Source organism: Perna viridis, chromosome 8 (genome assembly GCF_037379345.1).
Source record: "Perna viridis isolate PV_CMFRI_1.1 ecotype Kerala chromosome 8, ASM3737934v1, whole genome shotgun sequence".
NCBI classification, from domain to species: domain Eukaryota; kingdom Metazoa; phylum Mollusca; class Bivalvia; order Mytilida; family Mytilidae; genus Perna; species Perna viridis.
This window is the reverse complement of record NC_142452.1, coordinates 44458814-44486293: the sequence shown is the minus strand read 5'-3', so window position 1 is coordinate 44486293 and position 27480 is coordinate 44458814. Positions and strand designations below refer to the sequence as shown.

At 33.4% G+C, this 27480-nt stretch overlaps 1 protein-coding gene across 1 annotated transcript; it reads left to right on the top strand.

The window, feature by feature from the left end:
• The first annotated feature begins 30 nt into the window (after positions 1-30).
• On the top strand, positions 31-16366 carry LOC148610668 (peptidyl-glycine alpha-amidating monooxygenase A-like). The gene is made up of 14 exons (XM_088543217.1): positions 31-511; positions 1602-1705; positions 3428-3485; positions 4275-4375; positions 6927-7030; positions 9062-9168; positions 9618-9688; positions 10538-10587; positions 10889-10956; positions 11870-11950; positions 12128-12207; positions 13499-13552; positions 15693-15742; positions 15973-16366. Exons 1-14 carry the CDS (start codon positions 463-465, stop codon positions 16133-16135), a joined length of 1140 nt encoding a protein of 379 aa, XP_088399343.1. The 5' UTR covers positions 31-462; the 3' UTR covers positions 16136-16366.
• The last annotated feature ends 11114 nt before the right edge of the window (positions 16367-27480 follow it).

The window sequence follows — 27480 nt, the reverse complement described above, 5'->3', positions numbered from 1 at the left end:
ATGTGGTTCAACCACTCGAGAAACCTGGCCCGAGCGCCACAAAACTTGAAACAATACTTCAGTCTACGAATAGTTTTAACTTCCGTTGTAACTTTTAAAATAAAGTGTTTGAAATTTAAGAATTTAAGAACTTACTCATACTTAAGTAAATTTTCAAGTTTTAGGCGCTACAAAAGCGCCATCAATATTTTATGAGGGTACATTATCTTTTTATTTATTTTTTATTATTATTTTTTTTTTATTATCCTTTTTTTAGTTTGTTTACTTGGTTGTCCCTTTTAACGTATCCTGCTTTTTCTAGGTAATGTTTTGTATACTTTTCACCACATCACGACTTCTGATCTGATTTATTAGAATCTATTCGAACAACAGGATACGATTTCTAAGAATTATGATGACAAGAAACCATAACCATTTCGTTCCACGATAAAATTTGAATTCAATATACAATTTCAACACAACATGTTGGGGATTCCAGTTTTAACATTGTGGCTGAATATATTTTATTGTAGTAAGTAATTTACTTATCCTTTCTTTAAGTTTACTAATAATTATAATACGAATAATAGGTTTTTTCCTCCCTTCCAAAATCCTAGATGCCCCTGTTACATATATACTAACGCAAACAAATTTTATACTTCAAAATTCAAAATAATCCCCCTCTCTAGATCTACATGTACATGATTTTTGTATTTGACTTTTTTATCCGTTTGTTTTTGTTTTTTGTTTTGCTATTGGTTTGTGTGTCTTTTTTAGTTTGTTGGTTTCTTTTTTTTCTTATTTTTTGAAAATATAACTCCAGTTTTGAGGCACAGAGCATATTTTAAATTTAGAATTTCTTGGCGTCTACCGTCATCATCGTCATCGTCATCGGTCGACATTCTTCTCTGAAACCAGGTGACAGATTGTAATGACATTTTTTACGCATTCTGTACAAAAAAATGCGTTTCATTTTTATTTTTTCCCTTTAGAACATGGTCAGCGTGTGTATTTAAAGAACATCGAGCTTTTTCTCAAAAACTATGAGGGATAAAGAAAATGAAAACGCTTTCCTTTTGTTTGCTCTACGACCTGGTTATAGTTCTTCAAATTCTCCATTGATTCGAAGTTGTAAGACGACCATTTCTTAGAGTGATTGCCCTTGAAATCCGAACAATGACATTTTGCAGTATTTAGCTTATATCTTTAAAGCCATAATTAGATAAAACTTAAAATGGATGATATAACACTTATGATAATACTAACAAAGGTAATTCGAAGTTGTTGGACAACTCGTTGGTAGAGAAATTACCCTTAAAAGACGAACAATAAACCAGATAAGTGATTCAAGTCCATGGGAGCCTCTAGTTCAGTGTCTTCTTCTATAAGTACATGTAGCTATTTACAAACGAATTTAAATCGAGAAAAAAATCTTTCACATTTTTGGGGTTTCTAAGCAGGATGGCTGGCGATCAGGCGCAGAACCAGAAATTTGTTGATAAAAGGGGCATATGCCATGATAGTAATTTTCTGCACAAACAGTTTTTTTTTCGAACAAAAGAGGTGAGGTTTCCAATTGCAAAATATTCTGTTATCAAAATATGTTATAGTATTTATTTCAGCCACTGCCTTCAGAGAACTTCCATATATTATTGCACATAAAGATGAAAATGGAGAAAGAGTATACGAAATGAAAATATCACAGCCTCAAGTGAAAGTGAACAAGGTTTGTGTTCATTTTGGGGGATTTCTGTTTACACTTGATTTGTGTGATTGCATGTTTATTTAATAGAGTTAACATTGGAACTGGTCAACACAGACTCTCGCCTTACTCTGTGAATAAAGAGCCCTATTTAACTCTTTTTGGCACCCGAGTACATGTACTTAAAATCAGACCCCAATTCGGCCCTTTATAACCAGAGTTCATCTAACCCTATCTAGGGTAGAATTATTCGGTGTTAAGACGACCATTTTCAGTGTTTTTACACCTCTGCCACACTCATTGTTTACCTCAGCCCTTTACACCTCTGCCACACTCACTGTTTTTCTCCAGCCCTTTACACCTCTGCCACACTCAGTGTTTACCCCAGCCCTTTACACCTCTGCCACACTCAGTGCTTTATCTCAGCTCTTTAGGCAATTTAGTACAGTATAACGGTAACAGCTTCGCAGATTTGTAATGTATAGTACTCATGCCTTGTGATCTTTTTTTTTTTTACATTTGGTATATCAGAGCCTACAGGCTAGCGGAATAATGCCTAGTAAATTAGAAAGCGATAAAAGGTCTGCAGAAGAGGTTGTTGTTCAGACCTAACTTCAGTCAATACTGTGTAGAAATATTTCAGTACATCTGTATGTACTGCATGGTCCTGTTTAAAGCAAAGGTCCCGTTAAACTCGGTCTAGATTAAACCCATTACAGAATCCTGCCAAATCAAATCCCCCTCGACCTCATTAAAGTTTGTTGAAGCAAAGGCCGGATTAATCCTATCTATACCAGCCTTCAGCAAACCTTGCATAAATAGGAAAGCCTTAACCGCATATTTCCAAACCTCAATCTACAATGTTTATACCTAACCCCCTACAATACTGTCAAGAAAGAACCCTGTCAAAGCTGTCTTTACAGAACCCTGCTGAACCCTGTGTGGACAGAGCTACGCCCATTTTTGAATATACTGACCCAAATGGTATATGAATTGTGCTGGCGTGGCTTTGCATCTTAAAACCGAATTGCCTTTATCTTGTCAATCAGCACACTCGTCAGCCTCCATAGGTGCGGTATATGTTTTTACACCAGTCTATTAAACTGACTTTTACTAATCCAAAATCAAATTATGTCAGACCGTAATTGTTAGGCACTTTACTTCTTTATAGATACTTTGAATGGTACATGTAATATATGTAGTTTTGTTCAAATCTGTAAAGTTAAATATTACTGCGAACCTGCATAAATTGCGGTTTTGCAATTTTAGTTAAAAGCGGGTTCTTATGAAAGAGTAATCAAGGGAACCAATATTATAGCGGTAATCAAAAGAATGTAATCCAGGGACAAAGACATGGAAAACAGACATACACAACAAAGAACATAAAGTAACTAAAATCATACATACAAAGTAACAAAAGCAAATGAGCAACTCGGACTCCACTAAAAACTGGGAGCATGGACCAGGTGCACCGGTAGGGTAAACTAGCCAAACCCTGCTATATCAAACTAAAACGATACAATGCACAATACTAAAATAGTTACTCTAACAACTTTTACTAATTGCAATTACAAACCAGTCCTTGTGTGCTAATGTAAGAACTATGTTTATTTAACTTATTTTGCCACAATTAATTCATGTAGATTTGAAGGCCGAGAGGAGCTCCATTCTTTAGCAGTTCTATAATACTATATACACAAATGTGTTGTTCGGTGTATTTCAGGCATTGTTTTTTTTCCATTTCAGGCTGATCAATACTTCTGTTTTACTAAGTTTCTAGAAGAAATTGGCGAAGCATATGTATGTAAGTATATTAGAATGCATAATTACATGTACATACACATACCGTATCATTCTGAAATACCAATATCAGCCAGAGAGCCGGTATTTTGTACATTGAAACGTATTAACAAGTAAATGATATAATTTGCATTTTGAAAAATACGTCACGAATCGAAAAAAATACGAAATTTCCTGTGATAAAATATGACTATTCGATTATCGAATGTAAGAAATAACATTTCTACCAAAAACTTAAATACATTAAAAAAATATATTTCCTGGTTAGACTCGAACCAAAAACCTTCACATTTGAACTAATTTAGAGTACAACTATCACACCAGTTAAATCATGGTTATAGGAAGAAGCTACTTTTTCACCTAAAAGCACCTTACCAACAATGTTGTGCTTATTAAAGTGTGCTTTTCTTAAATCAACTACACAAAAATGCATACAATGTGATGGTTGCATATATTCTTCTGTGGGCCGACTCAAAGTGTTATATTTAATAATATACCAAAAAATGTCGAAATGCATTTTTAACCACTTCTGTTGTAATTTGTTTTATACACATCAGTCAAAATTTTAGCAAATATGCATTTTTGTGACCAATAAGTTTTTTTTTCTGAAGATCGCAATGAAACTTTCGGAGTTTTTTTAAATTTGACCTACTTACGGTTAGAATATCAGGGAAAATGCCCGATGTCCAGGAATCAGGTATATTGTATTGCAATTTCAACGTCCTTTATTGTATATCTGTCCCTGTATACATGCAAAATGTCTATACTATTAATATGAATTTGTATATTGCAATGAGCTCCTTTATAGAGATTGATATCGAATATATCCACCATGTTTCTCTCGGATACTGTGAAGAACCAGCAGAATTTGCAAGACATGATTTATTCCATTTCGTCCATAGGTGGACATAGGGCGACTACAGTTTCTCTCCATTCGCTTCGGTTTTGGGCGATGGTGTTACAATTCTTCCACGTTAGTCCTACTCTCTTCAGTTCAGAGTTCAAACCCCTCCTCCAGGTGTTCTTTGGTCTTCCTCTTTTTCTTTGCCCTTGGGGATTCCAATCTAAAGCTTGCTTTGTAATGTTTTTATTGTTCTTCCTTAAAGTATGACCAATTCATTTCCATTTTCGGGTTCGAATGGTGTTTTCTATTGGTTGTTGTTTTGTTCTTTGCCAGAGTTTCTTGTTTGTTATTTTTTCTGGCCTTCTGATATTCAGTATATTTCTTAGGCACTTGTTAACAAAGACTTGTATAGATTTCATGGTGTTTTCTGTTTCTCTCCAGGTCTCGCAACCATATAACAGGACAGACTTAACATTGCTGTTGAAAATTCTGATCTTAGTAGCCGTTCTCAGTGTTCTACTTTTCCATACTGGCTTTAGAATGGAAAAAGCCTGTAATGCTTTCATCTTTCTGGCTTGTACATCTTCGTCAGTGCCTCCAGTTGTACTCATGACACTTCCAAGGTACGTAAATTTATCTACATTCTCTATCTGTTGGTTATTTACCAATATTGGATCCATCTGGTTTTGTTGGATTCTCATGGCTTTGGTTTTGGCTGTGTTGATATACAATCCTGTTCTTTTAGCTGTTTCTTCGAGATGGTTGATCTGGTGTTGGGAATCTTGAAGACGATGCGATAGTGTGCATATGTCGTCTGCAAATTCGAGGTCTTCTAGACGAGATGTTAGTGTCCATTGTATACCATGAGGGTCGTTGTAAGCTGTTGTTGCTATCCAGTCGATGACCATGAGAAAGAGAAGGGGAGAGAGAATGCATCCTTGCCTTACGCCAGTTGTTACAGGGAAAGGATCCATCAATGTACCAGCATGTATGACCTGACAAGAGAATTCTTCATACAGTAACTTAATCATGGAAATAATCTTAGGTGGAATCCCATAGTGTCCTAGAATGTTCCACAAGACTTGATGATCTATGCTGTCAAATGCTTTCTGGAAGTCAATAAAGTTTAGATATAGGGATGACTGCCATTCGATCGTTTGCTCAATAATTATTCTGAGTGTAGCAATCTGGTCGACACATGATCGTTCTTGTCTAAATCCAGCTTGTTCATCTCTCAGCTTGCTATCAATCTCTTCTTTCATTCTTTGTAAGATTATACTGCATAGGATTTTACTAGGAATGGACAAAAGAGTTATTCCTCTCCAGTTGTTGCAATTGGATTTGTCCCCCTTTTTAGGTAGTTTTACCAAGAGTCCCTTTTGCCAGTCTTTTAGAATTTTGTCTTTTTCCCATATCTGGTTTAATAGCCCAAGAAGATATTGAATGGTAGTGTCATTCATGGACTTGAGGGCTTCTGGTGGTATGCCATCGATTCCCGCTGCTTTCCCATTCTTAAGATGTTTTAGGGCTTTTCTTACTTCATTTTCGGTAATTTTGTCAGTCTCTATGTTAAGTGTTGGACCTTCTTCAAGTATTGGTGGTTTTGTTGGTGGTGGTCTGTTCAATACCTCACTAAAGTGTTCTTTCCATCTGTCAAGCTGATCTTCTAGCTTTGTGAGGGTATTGTTGTTTTTATCTTTGACTGGTAAATTTTCATTTTGAGAGATCTTTCCACTGAGTTGTCTTGTGATGTTATACAATGTTTTGATGTCTCCTTTTAAGCAGGCGTTTTCAGCTTCTACTGCTAACTTTTCAGCATGGTTTCTTTTATCGCCTTTACAGCTTTTCTTCACTTCTCTGTCTTTTGCGCTGTAAAGGTCTTGTAGGTTTTTCTTTTGCTGTCTGGTTTTGGCACTCATCAACTTTTCTTTTATTTCCCTTCTTTCAGATATTGTATCCCATGTTTGATCTGACATCCATTTCTTTCTTTTCACTTGAATGAAACCAACTGTTTCTTCGCATGCTTCCAGAATGGCTGTCTTTGTTGAGTTCCAGATGTCATCAATATCATTGTTCATTTCTTCGTTGTCAAGATCTAATAAAGTACTAAATCTGTTCCTGAGTGTAATTTGGAAGTTTTCTTTCACTTTCTGATCTTTAAACTTCTCAACATTAAACTTCCTTTTTGTAGGCTCTCTTTTCTTTGTTGTTAAAAGCTTGAGTTTAATTTTTCCAATTACAAGGTGGTGATCTGATGCTGCGTCTGCTCTACGTTTTGTTCGTACATCTTGTAATGAAGATCTCCATCGACGGCTTATTGTTATGTGGTCTATTTGGTTTTCAGTGTCTCCAGATGGTGAAATCCAGGTGGTTTTATGACAAGATTTATGTGGAAACCAAGTACCGCCAATTACTAGACTGTTTATAGCGCAAAAGTCAGCAAACATCTCTCCGTTCTCATTCATTTGCCCTATTCCATGTGGTCCTATCTCCCTCTCTCTACCTCCTCTGTCATCACCTACTTTGGCATTCAGATCTCCTAAGATGATAAGGATGTCTCTTTTAGGAACGGCATCAACAACTGATTGTAATAGGTTGTAGAAGTCATTTTTATCATCTTCGTCTGCGGTGTTTGTTGGTGCATACACCTGTATAAATGTTGTTTTCTGGAATCGTGTGTCAAATCTAGCAAGACATGGTCCATGGTAAAATAATTATTTCAGTAATTTACAGATTCATGCAGAGTTACCGTGGACAACATTTTTTTCTAAATAAAAAAAAAAAAACACACACACACACACATGTACATGTATAGTGGTCAGTGTTAACAAAATTTTAGTACTCAAAAAAGTCTTGAAAATAGTGTTAATATTTAGAGCTGAAATATCTAATGGAAGGTCTTTTTTTCCTGGTAATTATGGGAAATATGTAATAAGACGGACAGATTTTACAATGATTTTAAACTAATTTTTAAGTATGATTCAGTCATGCGTCGTAGGCTTAGTTCTTCACCTTTTTGAATTCCATCGTTGCAAATGTGGTCTGATTTCCACTGTTTCATTCCTTTGTGGTTTACAGTTTAAGATATCGCTGATATTTGTCTGATTCCTGTATGGTATCTGTATCGTTAAATTTCAACTGATTAAGTAACAGTATAAGTTTCCATAAAATCGATAGGAGGAGATTCATGCATTTCAAAAACCCAACCGATCCACTTTCATTTCTAACTCAGAAACAGTTACACAATGTACAGACTTCATAACCTGCCTTATGTTACTGCACTGTGGAGACGTTTATCATATAAGACTGTGTACAAGATGTATGAAGTTGGCCTGTTTATCATATAAGATTGTGTATGAAGTTGGCCAGTTTTTCTTATTAAGATTGTATATGTTTTTTTTTTTTTTTTTTTTTTTTTTTTTTTTTTTTTTTTTCAGAAGTAACTTGATCTTGTTTCGGTTTGATTTAATTGATTTTAGTGAGAGATAACACGTACGGTTCTCATAAATAATGCAGATCAAAATACAAAAAGGACTATCGAACCGCATTTAAATGTAGCATATGTAGACCAAAAGCATCATTTGCTAGGTGTTTTTCTTGACACTATGAATCACATACACCGTGGGTAGTGCCTGAATTTTATATGGGCTAGTAGTGCTCTGATTTCTCTGGTGTATTTTTACAGGTCCATATTGGAGATACACATGTAGTTTGTAACTATGCATTTCAATGTCCTTAAAATATAAATTATTGTAACTAATATTAGAAAATATTTAATTCCTGTGAAATTCTGGATAGACCCTTTTGTGCTAACTGTGGGATATTCGATGAGCATGCGTAGAGCATGCTCAATATACACTTCCGCGAGGAAAATTCTACCCAAGCCCTACCTCGCGGATGTGTATACTGAGCATGCTCATCAACTTCTACAAAAGGGTCTATAGCTCAGAAATATCGAGCGACATTGTCTATTTCGTAAAATCTAACTTGGTATTTTAGCCACGCCCCATTACTGCCGTACGGAACTAGCTTGTGAATTTAAATGGCGCTATCGATAGAAGACAATAACAGAATTTATCTGCTTTAAAAAAAATAAATGCCGATTTCATGTTAGAAAGATTTTTTTTATTTCAGTTTTTTTTCTTGTGTGTTTGAATTAAAATATAATTGTTTCCAAATTTTGGTTAGATTATATTGGATATGAACGACCTTGGATCAGTTTATGCTGCAACATTAATGTCGTTTATACTCAATATTTACCAACATTTGAAAACGATCCTGAAGGAGGTAGACGTAAGGTAAGGGATACAATTCTTATAATCATTGGAACGTTTGTATTTAGCATTTGACATCAATGTCATGTAAGCATCAAAGTAATTTGGATTGATTTCATTCTGTTCAAATGAAGGCGTGAAAGACAGTGGTGAAATTGAATATGATACAAACACATCACTAATTCTAAGAATTATGTCCCTTACCCTAGGTCTACCTCCTTAAGTAATTGAGTCTAAGAGATAACAACTCTTCCAATGATGACTGGTCCTTGATACAGTAAGTACATGTATGCTGGTGAAGTGAAGTAGGCATCTTACTACACCCAAGCATAAAAAAAACAAAGAATGTAAACCACACATGATTGATATATATGTATTACATTTCCTTTCATGTCTTGATATTATAGCTGTTAATTGCTACATTTAATACACATTTGAATTACTTACATGTATAACTTTCAGGGAGTGCTCGAAAACAAGAGGCAAATATTGTCCTGGCAGTTCTGTGAGTGGTGCGTTCGTAGATAGCTACAGCAACCATAATACAGGATTTGTGAAATATCCAAAAGGTAAAAACACAAATAGCTAGACAATGTTTTGGCTGGAACAACACTCTTGATAAAGCCACGCACTATCTACATGTATAAGTAAACTGTGGGAAGACAGGTAGAAACGTGCTAACTAGGTTGTGGGGAGACAGGTAGAAACGTGCTAACTAAGCTGTGGGGAGACAGGTAGAAACGTGCTAACTAAGCTGTAGGGAGACAGGTAGAAACGTGCTAAATAAGCTGTAGGGAGACAGCTCTAGTTTACTGAAACATATTTTTGGGGTTTTTTGTTTTTGTTTTTGTTTTTGTTTTTTCTTGTTTTGTTTTTTGGGTTTTTTTTGGGTTTTTTTTCATGTCAATAATTTGTACATATTGGCCTTTATGCCCTCCAAAGTTACGTGTACATGTAAGGCTGTATCCTATCATGGTTTACTATCATTCTTTACTTGAACTTTTGATTTAATTTTCAGACATATCGTTGAAGATTGGTTCATCTACAACAAACAGATATTTGACGTATGAAACCCATTTCAGAGTTCCAGTGACATGTTAAAACACAGTAGTATTTCTATCTTTAGTGTACATGCTGCGTTTACAAGCCTAACGTTAAAATATCGTTTGAAATTGAAATGCTGTTTAGGACTATGCTTTACTTGAATTGTAACCATGTGTAATTAGTGATTTGAAAAGTAGACACATCTTTGTTAATCAAGTTGAAATAATTGTAATCTAATACTTTTAGGTTACAGACCACCAATTCAACCAATGAGCATTTGGAACTTAAGCAAAAATAGTCCTACGCAGAAATTACCCCTGTTCCTCATAGTGCTGTGAAAAAAGTTCTCATCTCATTTAAAAAAATTAAACAGTTTCTGAAAGGAAAAACATTTCTGTACATTTTATAGGTGCATTTTGCTTCTTGTGATGCGAAGCCTAATCTCCATAATGATTTCTAAATATACCCCAATCTTGTGAAAACACTGGGATTTCCCATGCTATTTATAGACACTTCACTTCCGGTGACCAGTACTGCACTGCAAGTCTGCTAACCCCACATGCCATTCTGAGGATTGTGAGCTGACATATGTAGAATCATGCTGATATATAGTCCTCTGCAGGTTAAAGTTAAGGTAAAGTCCAGAGAAGCCATTGAATATTGTGAAATTAGCATAGAAGTCTATGGGAAGTGGAATTACTGATTTTTAGCCTTAATACTTAATTATTCCCGGAATATTTAAAAGTATGTAACGTTCTCATTGCTGAACTTTTAATTTTGGTATTTTTTCTAAGTATCTTTAACTAGATCTGACTGCTTTACTACGTTCAATTTTAGCCAATTTAACATCCTTTGAATGGAGAAAATTATAATTTTTACCATATTTTTGCAGAGGTAACAGAATATCCTCTTGTTAACATTACCCTGACGTTTAAGAAATATCCGTGAGTATTCGTAGCAATAGAATTTTGTTTTTAAATTTGATGCATAGTCCACGGCATGTTCAACTGTATTAAGGAATATATTTCCAAAGTAGCGATGTCAAAATATTGTTCTGAACTTCTGAAAATGCAAAAAAAAAAGAAACATGTATTTGCAAACATATGCTAAATATCAAAATTATCTTATGCATATTTCTCATGCTATAACATGAGCATTTTGTTGTCTTTACTCAGTACGTTTCTTACAGTCTAGTACAAATGTAAATGTAAAATGCAATATTTTATTTTAAAATTTATTCAATAGGACAAAATATAACTACCAAACACACATGTTGGTTGCAGCGGGTCAAATTCCAGCTAATGTTGATAAAGGTAATTTAATGATAAAGCGAACTATTAAATCATAATGGTTGTATATACATACAGTGGCGGATTCAGAAATGAAAGAATTTCGGGAAATTGACCCCTCCCCCACTTTAAGTTCATTTTGTTTAAAGATTTTGTTATTTTCGCGCTAAAGGATGAAATCAGTTTTTGATAGCCTGGAACTTCGCTGTCGTCTGAAACGCCACTGGAATATTACACCCTTTCAAAATTATGGATCGGCCACTGTACGAGATTGCTATAATGAATTAAAAAAAATAATAATAACTGAAGAACTTCAATGCTGAAGGCCATGTGAGCTACTGCCATTAAAAGTTGACTGACAACTACATGTTAGAGTTATTGCCCTTGAAAGGTGAAAAATGACACTTTTTTTTACAGTTTTCAGCCAAAATCTTGGAAACTATGATAGACAGAATGAAACTTCCAGTTGCTGAAATACTCTTTATAAGGCCTACATATGTTTATGGGGATCAAAGTTTTTCCTTGATAGAGTTACAAAATGTATTGCTTTTGAAAGGCAAAAAAATAATGTTTTAACCGTTTTCAGTCAATAACTTGAAAACTATAACAGAGAAAATAAAACATTCAATTGATGAACTGTTCCTTATGATAAGTCCTACCAAAGTCTTCTTGAGTGAAAATTGTCGGACAACTCCTTGATAGAGCTATTGCCCTTGAAAGGCACAAATGTAACCAGGTGAGTGATTCAGGCTCCTGGGAGCTCTTGTTATTTCATTCTGTTTAAGAGGAACACGTCTTTTCCAAGTATTAAAAAAAAACCTGTGTAATCTGAGACTTTATGTGGTCATAGTTTCAAAAGGCATATCCAAAACATAGGTTATCGTAACAATGCCCCGTTGATTACATAATTTACATATCTCTTTGTGTGCATTGACAGGATATTTTGCTGAAATTGCTTGCCCTTGGAATAAACCGGACGTTGTGGCTTTTGGAGTTAGTATGCACACACATCACTACGGTGAGTAGCTGTGTTATTATCCTATTGAATTGAAATTAATGTAAATGGTTATAAAAATGTTCGTTTCAAATATCTGACATTTATGCATGATTGTTATAATTTCTGAAACAAATAGATGTATATGTGTACATGTATGTAACATAAATTTTATGATTTTCTTCAACATATTTTTTACAGGTTACATGGCAGAAATTTTCAGAATTCGCAATGGAACATGGACTCTTTTGGGCAACCAGCTGACAAAAGAACGACCGAAGGTTTGTTGCATAAACGATCGGAATATATTTTTATAACTTATACACGAATACACAAAATCATTTTCATTACCCACCATTTCGTTTGAAATGCATGTACCAAGTCAGAACCATTGCGGTACCAGCAACTCCGGTGTTGTATTATCTATTTTTTCAAATTCAATTTGAACTGACTTGCATGATTATGGATCGGATAATTTTCTTGTTACCCTTTCTTCGTCTACCACAATGTATGTGTTCATGCACTGTTTCTGTTTTTGGATTCAGGAAGATTTTTTTTCACAAATGTACAAATAATTAGATACCTCAAAATGCTCAGCAATGCAATTACTCGGAGAATTTATACACTCTACATGTACATCTCTGATACTTCCAGCCAAATAGATAAAAAAAAATTACTCCGACCAAAATAAACATTTATTACAGTAAACAAAACTTAAGGAAATAATATAATTTTAAGCTATGTCTATGGTGGACGGAGCTTAATGTCGTAAAAGGCAAAACAGGGTCTCTGCATTTGCACAGTCGTCTACTCCAATGTCGGCAAATTTCGGCATTTTGAAAATAGGTTGTTAACACTGAAATGATCTGACTAAAGAAACAGCTCTATCAGCCTACGAATATAGGTAGATTGATATCTTATATAATGTACGATGTTAAGTGCTCGCTAGTATAATGCTGTTTAGTACTGTAGGTGGTCCCTCATTTATTCCTGTATTTGCCTGTCAATATCAACTGCTTATAAGTTACAGTAAGCTTTCAACAGCCTGTTGAGTCAATTGTGTTAAGAGTCCTTTATGGTATAACGACTATTGGGGTAGGGATATATTAAAGGACGGCCTACCTTACCTGCATTGTAAAAGGTAGTAAATTTTAATAGTTATTTAAGGAAGTCGACCTTAGGATTAGTTCCTTAGCCGAATCGGTTTGTCACTGACTTGTCACCGAGCGGTCTAGGGTTCGATGATCCTCGTGGGCGACGGTAGCATATGAGAAGAAATTCATGCTGTTCTGTTACAGTGTAAATGGATTGAGTGAATAATACGAAAGACCGGAAGTGCCATGAACACTTCCGGATTGATGCGAGATATTTCTCTCTTCCAAGTAGACGTTTCTCAGTTCCAAATGTCAAGTTGAAAGTGTGAAATGTCAAGTTTGAACTGAGAAATGTCACGCATCAATCATGAATGTGAAAGAAGTGTTGGAACTATCGATCTTTCGTATAATAACCTTCTGCATAGGAAAAAAGATGCTGAACAAAGTTGGTTTCAATATGTTCTTTTGTTGTTTTCAGGATATGTACAGAATTATAGGTGGCTTTGTTGACATCAAACAGGGAGATATTATAGTAAGTAACTAAAGACTGCATAACATTCTCGTATGTTAATACTCATTTGAATTATCCGCTTTCATTTACCTTGTTGGTTTGTCATTGTATCGTTAAGAGTATCGAGTCTCCGTCGAGTACTACTAAAGGGGCTTTTAATACTGTTGACCTTGCAGAGCTGAGACTTATATCATATTATAAATGATAAATCTATAATTAATTTTCTCCATACAAATTGTACATGTGAAATTCAGTATGCTTATAGTGAAAAAGCAGTACTTCAAACAACAAAATATCAAATCATTAAATAGAGTGATTGTTTTGACAAACAAATCAGTGATGAATGGAAAGTACTGAGTTTTACAGTGAATTATCTCTTTATCCATGTTCAACATACTGGTACTACTATTATGGCAACACTGGCTGCATATTCTCTGGCATCAGCTTTATAATACATCAGATGTCAAGTAGATTGTCAAGTCTTTTATTTCAGTATTTATTATGTGGAAAACATAGGAAACTACTTTAAATCCATGTTATCCACCTAAAGAAAAAAAAGGAGAAAAATTGAAAATTACCAATACATGTGTAACATTACAGTAAATATAAAGCATATTTTTAAGAGGAGAAAAAATATATATTTATATATGAAAAACATATACATTACATACTGAATATGTCAAAATCTGTATCACATATGGTATCAACCCTTAACCTATGTCATTCTTTGGGCCATTGGCCGTTGGGGTGATATAGGAGTCTCTGGTTGATACTAAATGCGATACATATTTTGACATGTTATTTTCATATATTCAGCATATTTATTTTAAGATTTTTGTTTGTGTGCTATCTTAGATAACTCTACCAGTCCATGTAGTAATGTATCAACCATCTCATTTTTTAAATTAAGAATGTGACTACATTGGGAAAGTATGATATAACAATTAATTCATGATACTTGAGTCAAACTGCAGTATATGGACCTATTGATTGCCTAAAAATATTCAGACGGTTTCACCTGCACATGGTACAGATTAATTTGAGGGCTATCATCCAGTTTGTATATGACTCTCAGCATCATGAACTATTTGCTAAACTGTATACATGTTTAATGTAGGCATATCAGGCATAAATCAAATGACAGGCATCTCGCATACACCTTCTGAAATTTGGGGGAGGGGGGTGCAAGAAATCATAATTTTTCACAAAGTGTACCACAAAAAACTGTCTTTTCTCACTTAAATCTGCATTTAGTTCTATAAACCCCCTCCTCCCCTTACTAAAATCCTAGATCCACTCCATAATATAATACTATTTTCTTACAAATATACTGTAAATTAAAAAAATTATCATGATGCTTTATCATTTAAAAAAAAAAACATATGACAGACTTAAAATGGAAATATTAAAGACTTGCATTATGTTTGTTATCAGGTCAGCATAATTAGCATACTTTTCGATGGAGATATGTTACATTTTGGATGAACTGGTTTCAATTCTACCATATATATATTCAAAAGCTACTATATAAGTGCTTCCATACACAAATGATCATGTGCAGTGTTTTTTTTTTATAGAAATAAACTATTTCATAGACATGCTTTTTTTTCATTCAGTACACATAAAATAACTTCACTTTTTATTATAGGTGGCTTTGTTGACATCAAACAGGGAGATATTATAGTAAGTAACTAAAGACTGCATAACATTCTCGTAAGTTAATACTCATTTGAATTATCCGCTTTCATTTACCTTGTTGGTTTGTCATTGTATCGTTAAGAGTATCGAGTCTCCGTCGAGTACTACTAAAGGGGCTTTTAATACTGTTGACCTTGCAGAGCTGAGACTTATATCATATTATAAATGATAAATCTAGAATTAATTTTCTCATTTTTGTTAAAAAATGCTGCGAAAAAAGTACCCTAATTTGTATAGCATTTTCAAATATAAGGGCGATATATACCGTAACGTAGTATTCAATATAATGGGTTTGTTTTGAGATTTAATTCATTGAGGGCATTCTTAAAGAACTGTAACGTATTCTTACAATATTAACATAGGTTTGTCAAAATTGGACTTGCGGTGAACTTATATATTCAAAATACTAGTTGCTTTTCTTTTTTAAATAAATTTTGCATACTTGATTTTGCTTTTTTTACAGGCAGCAAAATGTTTTTACATGAAAAAGGGAGACAACCCTGTTAAATTCGGGTAAGAAATGTATGTCCATGTATATCTATGAATATATTGCATTATCTCTCCTCTTTAAGGCTTGAAAAATTTATTATATATACGAAATGTACAATATCAATGTTGATTCAGGCGTTTGTCCCAGGATTCAATACATGTTTTCAATACTTTGATACAGATTGTTACATGTATGAGTAATGTACATGTAGTTTTTTCATCTTGTTATAATTACTTCATTATTTTCGGTCTAGATTGGGAGGTGGAGAAGAGATGTGCAGTGCGGATGTCAGTTTTGGTTATAAATTCGAAGACGAACATCATTTTAAAAGAACGGGTGCATGCGTCACAAATCTTCCTGAATTTTCATTTTGTAATCACGAGCAAACAGCTGCAATTTGTGGACAAAACAAATGAACGTTCATCGATACATCAACTTTTGCCTGACATGTTAGGTACAAATCAACGTAGTTTGATGTCCCTATACATGTATTTAGCGGTTGCTTCTGGTAAATTGAAATTTGGAGTAACGAAGGTTCATGCACATTGAAATAGATGATCAAGCTGATATTTCACATATGGATAATGTGTAATTGGTGTTTTACTTTAATTGAATAAAACAAACAACAAACAGAACATACACACTAAGGCCTTTTTGTCTTGTTTTCTGCTAATTAAGTCATATACATGGTTGATGTAAGTGAATTATGGTATCTCGATCTATCTTTACGTGGCTGCATCAATATGTCTTTAACACCACGCTAACAATATTATGAATCACGTCTGTATGAACATAAAAAAAAACAAAATCACTTGTCAAAAACAAACAAAAACAAACTGAAAAAGGCAAATGTGTGGGTAAATGATTGTTTTCCTGTCCTACAAAGAATGCTAAATAATTGTGTTAAAATACACGTTAACATGTGAATAGTGCACACAATTGCTAAACAAGTAAAAAAGTTAATAAAAACAAACAAACAAACAAGCATAAAACAAAATAAAACAAAACTCTTGCTTTGTAAGTTTCATTTTTGACTTTACTTGCCCCACTACGGAGCGATTAGACTCGTAGATGAGATGGTAAGAGCTCTAGGATTTAAGGTAACGTCTGCGGAAAGAGCATAGACAGAAAAACATTTCCAAAATTTGAAACCAAACAATGGTCAATTAGCCGCTCTTTAACTGCTTTTGCTTGCTTCATAGCATGCTTGTTACCATAAAGGTTCGCTCAAAGTGAACTTTTTTTGTCAATTGTACCCCCTACAGAAGAAAATTTTCAAAGAATGCAACGTCAAAACCTATTGGATCGGGGTTTTATCTGCTGCTCAGTTGAATATGTTTATGCTAAATTTAGACTAAAAACAATTATGGGTAAGGGCTAACATTGCTTCGAAAAATGAAGAGAAAAAACAACATTTACCTCTACTTTATTTAAAATCCCTTTGATCTTGCTATACGATAATTTTCAATCTCACGCCAGTGGAGTGGGAATGAAAATAATCACTAGTTTCTATGTCCCCGCGTAACATACAAGCAACAGCGTAGGCATATTTGACGACCCCAATAACCGTCTGTTTGTATACTGCATATGAAATAATGGCTAATTTGTGGCAATATTTTCTGGTCTACAATGGAAAATGATTAAATACAGTAACTTACGCGATTAGAATGAATAAATCCCAAAATTATTTCACAAATTCTAAACTTAACTGTCATAGTTTACTGATTTAAAAAAAAGTGTATATCACAGCTGCACAACATAGAACTCTGTGGGATAAAATTGCCATTCCGGAAACGGCAAATTTGACATGCTTAAAGAAAAGTGAAGGATTTTTTTTTTGCTGATCATGTAGTACTTTAGTAGCCTATCATACCCTTACATGCAAAGAGATGAAAAAACCATCAAGAAAGAAGTTATTAGGAATTTAACTCAGATTTCCCATGGGAAAATTACTTTTCCTGTGGGAAAATCACACACTTTCTATGGGAAATCTACATTTTCCATGGGAAATGCAAGGGTCCTATGGGAACTTGTTTTCCCATTGGATGATCCACTTTTCCCATGGGAAATTGTGTTCCCATAGGAAATCTGATACGCTATATTAATCATTCTGTAAATCTATTTTTTCTATTATTTCCAAATTACAAATAACATTTGATTTCTTCAGAAAAATTTGTTTTAACCAAGGGAAGTAATTTTGTTGCATTAAGCAAGGGGAGATAATTTTGAAGGAATATTACACATCTATTTTTATTAAAATATTACAACTTGATTGTATCTTTAATTCTATACTGTTTAAAAAAAATTCTTTTAACCATATCATGATTTAAAAAAAAACTACAATTAGGAGGACATTTTACAAGAAACTGAAACAAACAATTTGTTTAATGTGTATTATTTCTTTGAACAGAAGTATTACTGTTTATGTAATATCAACAACAAAACAATTTGAATAGCTTATCAAAAGGTATAAGAATCACCACAAATACAAGTTATTTTTCTCTCTTTTTTACAAAGTATGAGCCATCAATAACAACTGAAATTCACTAATGCATCTTCAAACAGATCATGTCTTGTAACATAATCTTGTCTCAAAAGATCACCAAAATCTGCATAGCATATTCTTTGCATCTAGATCTCCGTGTAATGAATAGGAGCTATTTATTGCATATTCTTTTGATAATCCTGCAAAAAAATATTTCTTTTATCACACATGTAAATATAGTGTAAGATAGTATGTGACTAAAAAAAACAAAGAAAAAGAAAATCCACACCAATATCTCTGTATAAAAAATAATAAAATCACAAGGCTAATAATCATTCGATCAAAAATATTGAAATAACATGACACACTGTATTATATATTACATTTACAAGGCTAATCCGTAACATTCCAACAGACATATATTCTAGTATCTACACTAAAACTGGTTATGAAACAAAATAGCTTGATGTATTAGTTTTACCTCACTTTTGTGTTCATCACCCATACAAATTGTACATGTGAAATTCAGTATGCTTATAGTGAAAAAGCAGTACTTCAAACAACAAAATATCAAATCATTAAATAGAGTGATTGTTTTGACAAACAAATCAGTGATGAATGGAAAGTACTGAGTTTTACAGTGAATTATCTCTTTATCCATGTTCAACATACTGGTACTACTATTATGGCAACACTTGCTGCATATTCTCTGGCATCAGCTTTATAATACATCAGATGTCATTAGATTGTCAAGTCTTTTATTTCAGTATTTATTATGTGGAAAACATAGGAAACTACTTTAAATCCATGTTATACACCTAAAGAAAAAAATATTCAGACGATTTCACCTGCACATGGTACAGATTAATTTGAGGGCTATCATCCAGTTTGTATATGGCTCTCAGCATCATGAACTATTTGCTAAACTGTATACATGTTTAATGTAGGCATATCAGGCATAAATCAAATGACAGGCATCTCGCATACACCTTCTGAAATTTGGGGGAGGGGGGTGCAAGAAATCATAATTTTTCACAAAGTGTACCACAAAAAACTGTCTTTTCTCACTTAAATCTGCATTTAGTTCTATAAACCCCCTCCTCCCCTTACTAATATCCTAGATCCACTCCATAATATAATACTATTTTCTTACAAATATACTGTAAATTAAAAAAATTATCTTGATGCTTTATCATTTAAAAAAAAAACATATGACAGACTTAAAATGGAAATAATAAAGACTTGCATTATGTTTGTTATCAGGTCAGCATAATTAGCATAATTTTCAATGGAGATATGTTACATTTTGGATGAACTGGTTTCAATTCTACCATATATATATTCAAAAGCTACTATATAAGTGCTTCCATACACAAATGATCATGTGCAGTGTTTTTTTTTTTATAGAAATAAACTATTTCATAGACATGCTTTTTTTTTCATTCAGTACACATAAAATAACTTCACTTTTTGCCAAGCAATATTTCACTGTTACAGTGCATCAGAAAAATAAGGTTAAAACAATGAAAGCCTAGATCAATGTTCAATTAACATAGAACATAATTGAAAAACAATTTCCAGAGGGAAGCACAACAAATCCAAGTTTGAGTTAAGTTAAAGTTGGATTGTTAAAATTTTGTGGGTTGTTTTTCCGAACTTGAAAATTAATCTGATGCTTGACCTCACACCCTTCCTTTGGGCATGTTTTCTTTCGAGGCTAGAAATAATCAGGAATACACCAGCAAAAACATATCCAGGTGTGCCATCCCATGCAGCCCCCTTATACTTGTATTATAAAAATCAAAATAACCAGAGCAGTGGCAGATCCAGATGGGGTTGAGGAAAATCCCCTACAATTTGGGAAGGATTTCTTGAAAATCTCCCCCCCCTGATTTTCAAATTTGCTTCATGCCTCCTCCACCAACACCTGAAGTATGCCATACCCTTCTTAGGTCAGTGATCCTCCCACCCCCTATTCGCAATTTCTGAATCTCCCATTGCCCAGTAATACCCAGAAGACTGGTAAGTTCAATTATGCAATGAAATGGCTCGTGATTTTATCCAATATTGAAAGAATAGGCTGGGGTCAAGCTTATACAAAAATAGTTCCATGACAGTTCATGCCAATCAATGACCGAAAGTCACTTTATACCGCTATTAGCTAACTCATCTGATAATTATGTTCACCATTAATTGCATGCCTGGAGCGGGGATAACGGTTGCAAGGGAGTGAAACGGATAGCCAAAGTATCATGAATCCTTTAGTCGGACCAAGCGCACAATGTACATAAATTGCAAGGCGGATAGAGAAATTTTGAAAAGGATGAGGTTCTGGCTATTATTTGACCATTTAGCACGAAATCAAAAATCACAACAGAAGTTTTTAGCCCAGAACCCTTTTTTGAGTTGTGCCACTGAAGTGCCAGGATTAAATTAATTACAGCCCGATGGACCAAATTGGTTGCTATATCATTGCGATTTTATTAGCATTTACACAAAATAGCTTTCATTTTTGTAATACTTGAAGAATAACTAAAATTTAACGTAACTTTTGTGCGAATTTCAGCAGGCACCTTGTAGAAAATCAGAGGATGCGAAGAACTAGTGAATTATCTTGCATATGTGGTGTGGCACCTATAACAAATTGAAACTGACAGATACGAAGGTTTATCAATCGAAGATAGAATATGTTGTTATGATGAATGTGTTATTATCAATTTTATAGAAAACGAAAAACATGTTTTACTTGTATGTCCTTTATATACCAAATTTCGCAACGAGTTAACAGAGCTTGTGATATTTGTCTTCCATTACACAAGACATTATTTTTATACATTATGTACCTTCTTTGATAAACTAATTTGGAAGTTAAATATCTAGTATATGTATAAATTAAAAGGTGATTTGAAGGGTTGCAATTATCTCAATTGACACACGCAAAAACAAACAAGTGATGATTTGGATGTATGGCTTAAGGAAAAGAACGTAGGACAGAAAGTCACAGGACAAACAGTCACAGTCTTCGTTTTAGTGAAAATTAGGATAAAAGTTCTTACTTAATTATATTTTGGGGAGTTATCCACAAAATTACGTTGTTCTATTGAATTTTATTCAATATTCTTTTCTGTCTTGATTGCATATAAACAGATGGTCGAAATGATTATATTAATTTAACAGTGAAAGTTTTGTTAAAAAAGATTATATATATTACAATTCATAATGATCTTGTTCTTCTTATATCTATGAGAATATTTACCAATACCTGTAAAACATTTCTCTTCTCTAAACAGGGTCTCAAAGATTCACAGGTTTTTGTTACTGGCCTTTCTATTCACCATGCTCCATCTGTCTAGGGAGAGTAGAGACCCGGTACATTTAGGTATGTTGAGTTGTATGTACATTGTAACTGGTTAATTAACATTAGTACCTTATTTCTCAACTTACATGTACATGGAAATTAATGAAAAATATAGCTATGAATGTTTTTGTTTTGATTTCACTTTATCATGTTTATGTTAACGAGAAGCATAAACAATTTTCACAAGGAGGACAATTCTAAGGACTCAATGGGACCCGTTTGATTTTTTTTATTATATCCAGTGAAACATATGCTAAGAGTGAGACTAAATACCAGTTCTTGAAAGTTTTTTTTTAGGTAAAAATCTGAACTTTTATATACCTTACTATTTTTTTCAATGTTAATGATGATTAAGAATTGTATATATTTAAATATAGCCACCTTTAAGTTTTAATGGTGTGTCTTCACATTTTCTGCTTGATTGATTTAGAATTTCAGGGATTTAGATGCTGTACCCGTTCTTACTTTTCCCAGTATACATGGTGCATTTTTATTAGAACATCCCATTTTTCTAAGGCGAATGAAAGTTTTTTTTTCTATCTTTAAAATTCATCTACTTTGGAAAGATGATCAGTATTTCAAATCAAAGTAATTATCATGATGAATTGTATACATGTACATGTATGTAATGTAGGGAAGATTTAACTACATGACTGTATTGTCATTTTTTTCATTATTAGGTTCAAACCAATGGACGAATTTGGATTTGACATCACACAGATGCAGAATGTGAAGTGGTATGCTGGTCAATAACATTCTTGGATTCTTGGAATAAATTACTATAAGGGATAAATTACTACAAACTTTGTACAACTGTAAGTGAGACTAAATGTCCATATATAACAAAGCCCAGCAGTATTTATATGCCATCTTTTAATCGAAATTAGGTCGTGTACCATGTATACTGTCTATATTAATATTACACTTAATATCACAACATTTAAAAAAATATATAGCTGTATGCAAAATGCCAGGAAGATAGATACCAGTAGAAATGGGATAAATTGTCAAGGTGTCGTTAATTGTTCCAAGCATTCATTTTCAACATTCAGTTTATGAAGATTTTTAATGGAAATTACCATTGTGATTCATGAATGAAAAATGTTAACTTTAATATTTAGAAGTCATAACTCAGTTAAAATAACTGATACTCTGAATAGACCAGACAAAGGGTTCAACTGAAATTCACTAAAACGAGATAGATATATCAGTAATGAATTTATTTTGGGTTGCTTGTTGTTAAAATGTCTTGTTTTTGAAGCTTGCCAAATCATTGAACAAACTTACACTGTTACTATGATAAAAGTACATACAAACTTCTGCACAGTTTTAAAAAAATGCATGATATACCTCATCGTTCATATTCTCAGGTAATTTTTTTCAGGGTTACCGAAAGCAAGCCTTAGTTACACGAAGATCAAGATACCAATCATATACAAGATTATTTATTCAAAGATTTGATTGTTTTTTTGTTTTTGTTTTTTGTTTTTTGGACTACTTATGCAAAAGTATTGTGCTGACCAGATACCATGTGATATGTTTTAGTTCAAGACCTTGTGTGAAATTCATCAGTGAATAGTTATATTACCTGATCACAGATATTTCTTACACTTTTATATGGAGTCTGTTATACCTTTTGGTATCATTCTATTCAAATTGTTTTGTTGTATATATTACATAAACTGTAATGCTATTGTTCGAAGAAATAATACACATTAAACAAAAATCGCTTCAATTTTTTGCGAAATGTTCTTGTAATTGTTAATTGTTAATTTTTCAAAATTAATGATAAGATTTATTGGATTTCTTTATTTATTCATCGTGTCATAGCTTTCCTTTCCTCTTTTGTCTACCCTGGACTTGACTTTTTATGAGCAACTCGACGGATGATTCTAGAAAAGCAGAGGACGCTTACCCTACCGATTAACCTGGTCCATGCTCCTAGTTTTTAGTGGAGTCCGAGTTGCTCATTTGCTTTTATTACTTAGTATGTATGATTTTAGTTACTTTATGTTCTTTGTTGTTTATGTCTGTTATAACCTTGGTTCCCTTGAATACTCTTTTTTAAAACAGTTTAAGAATTGAAGATGCTATCAAGTTGTCATATTTTAAAAAAAGATGTGTAATATTTCATCAAAATTATCTCCCCGTTGCTGAATGCAGCAAAATTACCTCCCTTGGTTAAAACAAATTTATCTTAAGAAATTTTATAAATTTGTGATTATGAAATGATAGAAAAAATGGATTTTTAGAGTGATTAATATAGGTTATCAAATGCCCCAAGGGAAGAGTCCACTCTTCCCATGGAAACAAAAGTTCCTATGGGAAGTTTGGATCCTCCCATGGGAAAACAATTCCCATAGGAACTTTAACTTCCCATGAAAAAAATCAGATTTCCCATGGGAAACGTCTGATGTTTTTCATGGGAACTCTAGAATTTCATATGGGAAAAGTAATTTTCCAATGGGAAATTTGATTTAAATCCTTAATAACTTTTTTCTTGATAGTTTTTTCATCTCTTTGCATTTCAGGTATGCTTAGGCTTCTAAAGTACTACATGATCTATAAAAAAGTATTCTTCTACACTTTCCTTTCAGCCAGAAATGCTTATGCTTATGCTAAATTTTAGACTAAAAACCACAATGGGTAAAGGCATAATTGCTTCGAAAAACGACGAGAATAAACATTTGTGACTAGGTAATGCTTCGATGATTATATTTTTAGCAAATATACATCATATGTATTATGCATCTAAAATTGTATCCTTCTTGAACGATTAATACAAATGTTTTTCAGCATTTGAAATTACTTAACTTCTAAAATAATTTTTTTTCCGCGTCAAATTTTAGCGCAACCGACTACCTTATATTCAAATTTTAAGCACCAAAGCATGATTTATTGTAGGTTTCTTCTACGTAACAATTAAACCTAAAAACAACTGTGAGAGCTCTTGGAATGAAGCTAATGTTTGTAGAGGTAGCGTGGACTTAGAAAAAAAACTCTTAAGTTTGAAACCAGTGGTCAATTGGCAACTATTATACTGCTTTTTTTTTGTTCCGAGCATGCCTGTTACTATAAAGGTTCATTTAAAGTGATCTTTTTGTCAAATTTACACCCTACAAAAGTAATTTTTAAAAGAATGCAACTTCAGAACCTATTGGACCGGGGTTTTATCTGCGTTGTGTGGAATGTGTTGATGCTAAATTTTAGACTAAAAACACTTATGGATAAAGGTTAACATTGCTTCGAAAAACGACGAGAATAAAATTGTGACCAGTTAATGCATCGACGATTCCTTCCCTATTTAAAACACACCTTACGAGTTATATCTGCATAATTTTATCTTTCTAAAACCACGTTATTTAGTGTGCTGAACCTCTCTCTGCCTTAAGGTTTTTTTTTGGTATATTACAATACAAACAGGCATAATTAAACTGCTGCTGGTAAAATCAGTAGTAAACACTCCTCTCGGAAAACTTTGACACAGCAAAAGAGTTATCAAGGGAACCAAGGTTATAGCGTTAATCAAAAGAATGTAATCCTGGGACAAAGACCAGATATGGAAAAACAGACATATACAACAAAGAACATACAAAGTAACAAAACCAAATGAGCAACTCAGACTCCACTAAAAACTGAGAGCACGGACTAGGTGTACCGGTAGAGTATGCGTCTTCTGCTCTTCTAGAAAAAAAAAATGAAAAGTGGATTAGGGGAAAGAAGATTATATGTCTATAAAATATACACCTTACAAATTATATCTGCAATTTTGTATCTTTCTAGAACAATTACAACAAATGTTGCTAAGCATTTGAATGTAATGCACCTCCAAAATCGAATATATTTTCCGCGTCAAATTTAAGCGCAACTGACTATCTTATACTCCAAGTTTAAGTACCAACGCATGCTTCATTGAAGGCAGTTGCATTGAAAGTTTCATTTTTGACTTTAATTGTTCCTGTACGGAGCAAACTTAAACTCAAAAATGAAAGTCTAGGATTTAAGGTAACATATGCAGAGACAGGGTGGACGTAGAAAAATGACTCTAAAGTTTGAAACAAAACAGTGGTCAATTGGCAGCTGTTTTGGTATTGGTAGGATACACATTTCTTATTTTTTTCAATTTTAAGAGGCTTACAATCAGTGCTTAAATTTGTAAATACAGTGAAATCTGTCGAACCCCTTTTGGACTTGAGGAAGGTGGTTCGGTAAGGACAAAAATATGCCTAAAAACAAAGTATACATTCAGAAAATTTTACGTTGTTTCGCCAGTCGTTTAATGTGTTTTATAGTTTATTTGAGTGGTTTATGGTAATAATTTTAACATATACTGTCATATATGCCCTTCAACCTTGACTGTAGCTGGAAAACACCATATTTTGTGTAGTTTTTCATTCTTTTAACAATCGCCTCATGCGTGTTAACACTCGTGCTTGTGTGTGATTGTCAGTTACAACTCGTGTAAAACTTTTTTGATCAACAGATGTGTAACCACTTCTGTTCCGCACAAAAAACATCTTAAAAATTGCAGAAATGTTAAAATTTAAAGGCTTTTGTAAAAGTTACATAAATGCATTCTATTATTTCTGGTATAACGTCATAAATCTTAATTGTCAAGAACACCTTATATTCAGTGTTTGTGACCATTTCACAATACTACTACAACCTCGAAGTCAGCTGTAATCAAATTTTCATAAATGCCTAAATTATGAGGCCAAAAGGGATCCTTACTGAACTTTCTCCTTTGTTTGATTTAGATAGATGGTCGGTTAGCAATAACAATATTATAGAAATTCTTATTAGATGTCAATTTTAGAATTACATAGTGAGTGCTGAAAATTGATAGAACTTATGAAATTAATGGTGATGGGTGAAAATTATTATATAAGAGTTTTGTAGCAATTACTCTTAATGAATTTAAGAAGAAAGAATAGTTAAGATGCAAGTTTTTAGAAAAAAAATATACATTAAGGTACGGTCAATTGCCGCCGTGAAGGTATCCAATGTACTGTTTTGGCCTTGGTTCATTGCTGGTATTACTTGGTTCACATCTCACGCACCCACTTTTCTGGTTAAATGCCACATGAATATACTTAGTTTATTTTACACATAGTGGACATACACCATGTACACAAAATTTTCATCTCAGCAACCACACGTAGTAGAGCTCAAATAATTTACACAATGTTTTATCCAATAGCTCTATTCCGAGTATACCATTTTCATGGCTGTCACTCATCTACTCCCTGTTTACATATTTTACACTTAGGTGGCACATGGAAAATTTTACACAATGTTTCATCGTATAGTACGATAGTGTGTATACCGTTTGTATGAATGTGGCCTATCTACTTTTTGTTAACTGAATACTTAAAAAGCAGGCGACACGTCCTCCCTGGAAGACTGCATCTAGTTATGTATATATGTACATATGTGTTTTCTACAGATAATAAACACCTAAATACTTAATTTTTGTATTTTTATATTCCTAAAACAAAACTGTACAGAGAATGGATATGGAAAAATGTAGCAAAAGCGACCAAACTAGCAGAAAATACAACAAAAATTAAATTGATGGTATCCACTACGTCATGTGAAACCACACCTAGTAGCAAGATGTGAAACCTCCGTTACAAACAAGTGACAATTCCACAGTAACTTCTTGCTAATTGCTATATACACATATATATCGTAGACCGGCCTACATTGACCCCAAAATTGAAGTCACAAGACTATATTTCAAGGTGAAATGTTTTAAGAGTAATCAAGGGAACCAAGGTTATAGCGGGAATCAAAAGAATGTAATCCAGGGACAAAGACCAGACATGGAAAACAGACTTACACAACAAAGAACATAAAGTAACTAAAATCATGCATACAAAGTACCAAAAGCAAATGAGCAACTCGGAGCATGGACC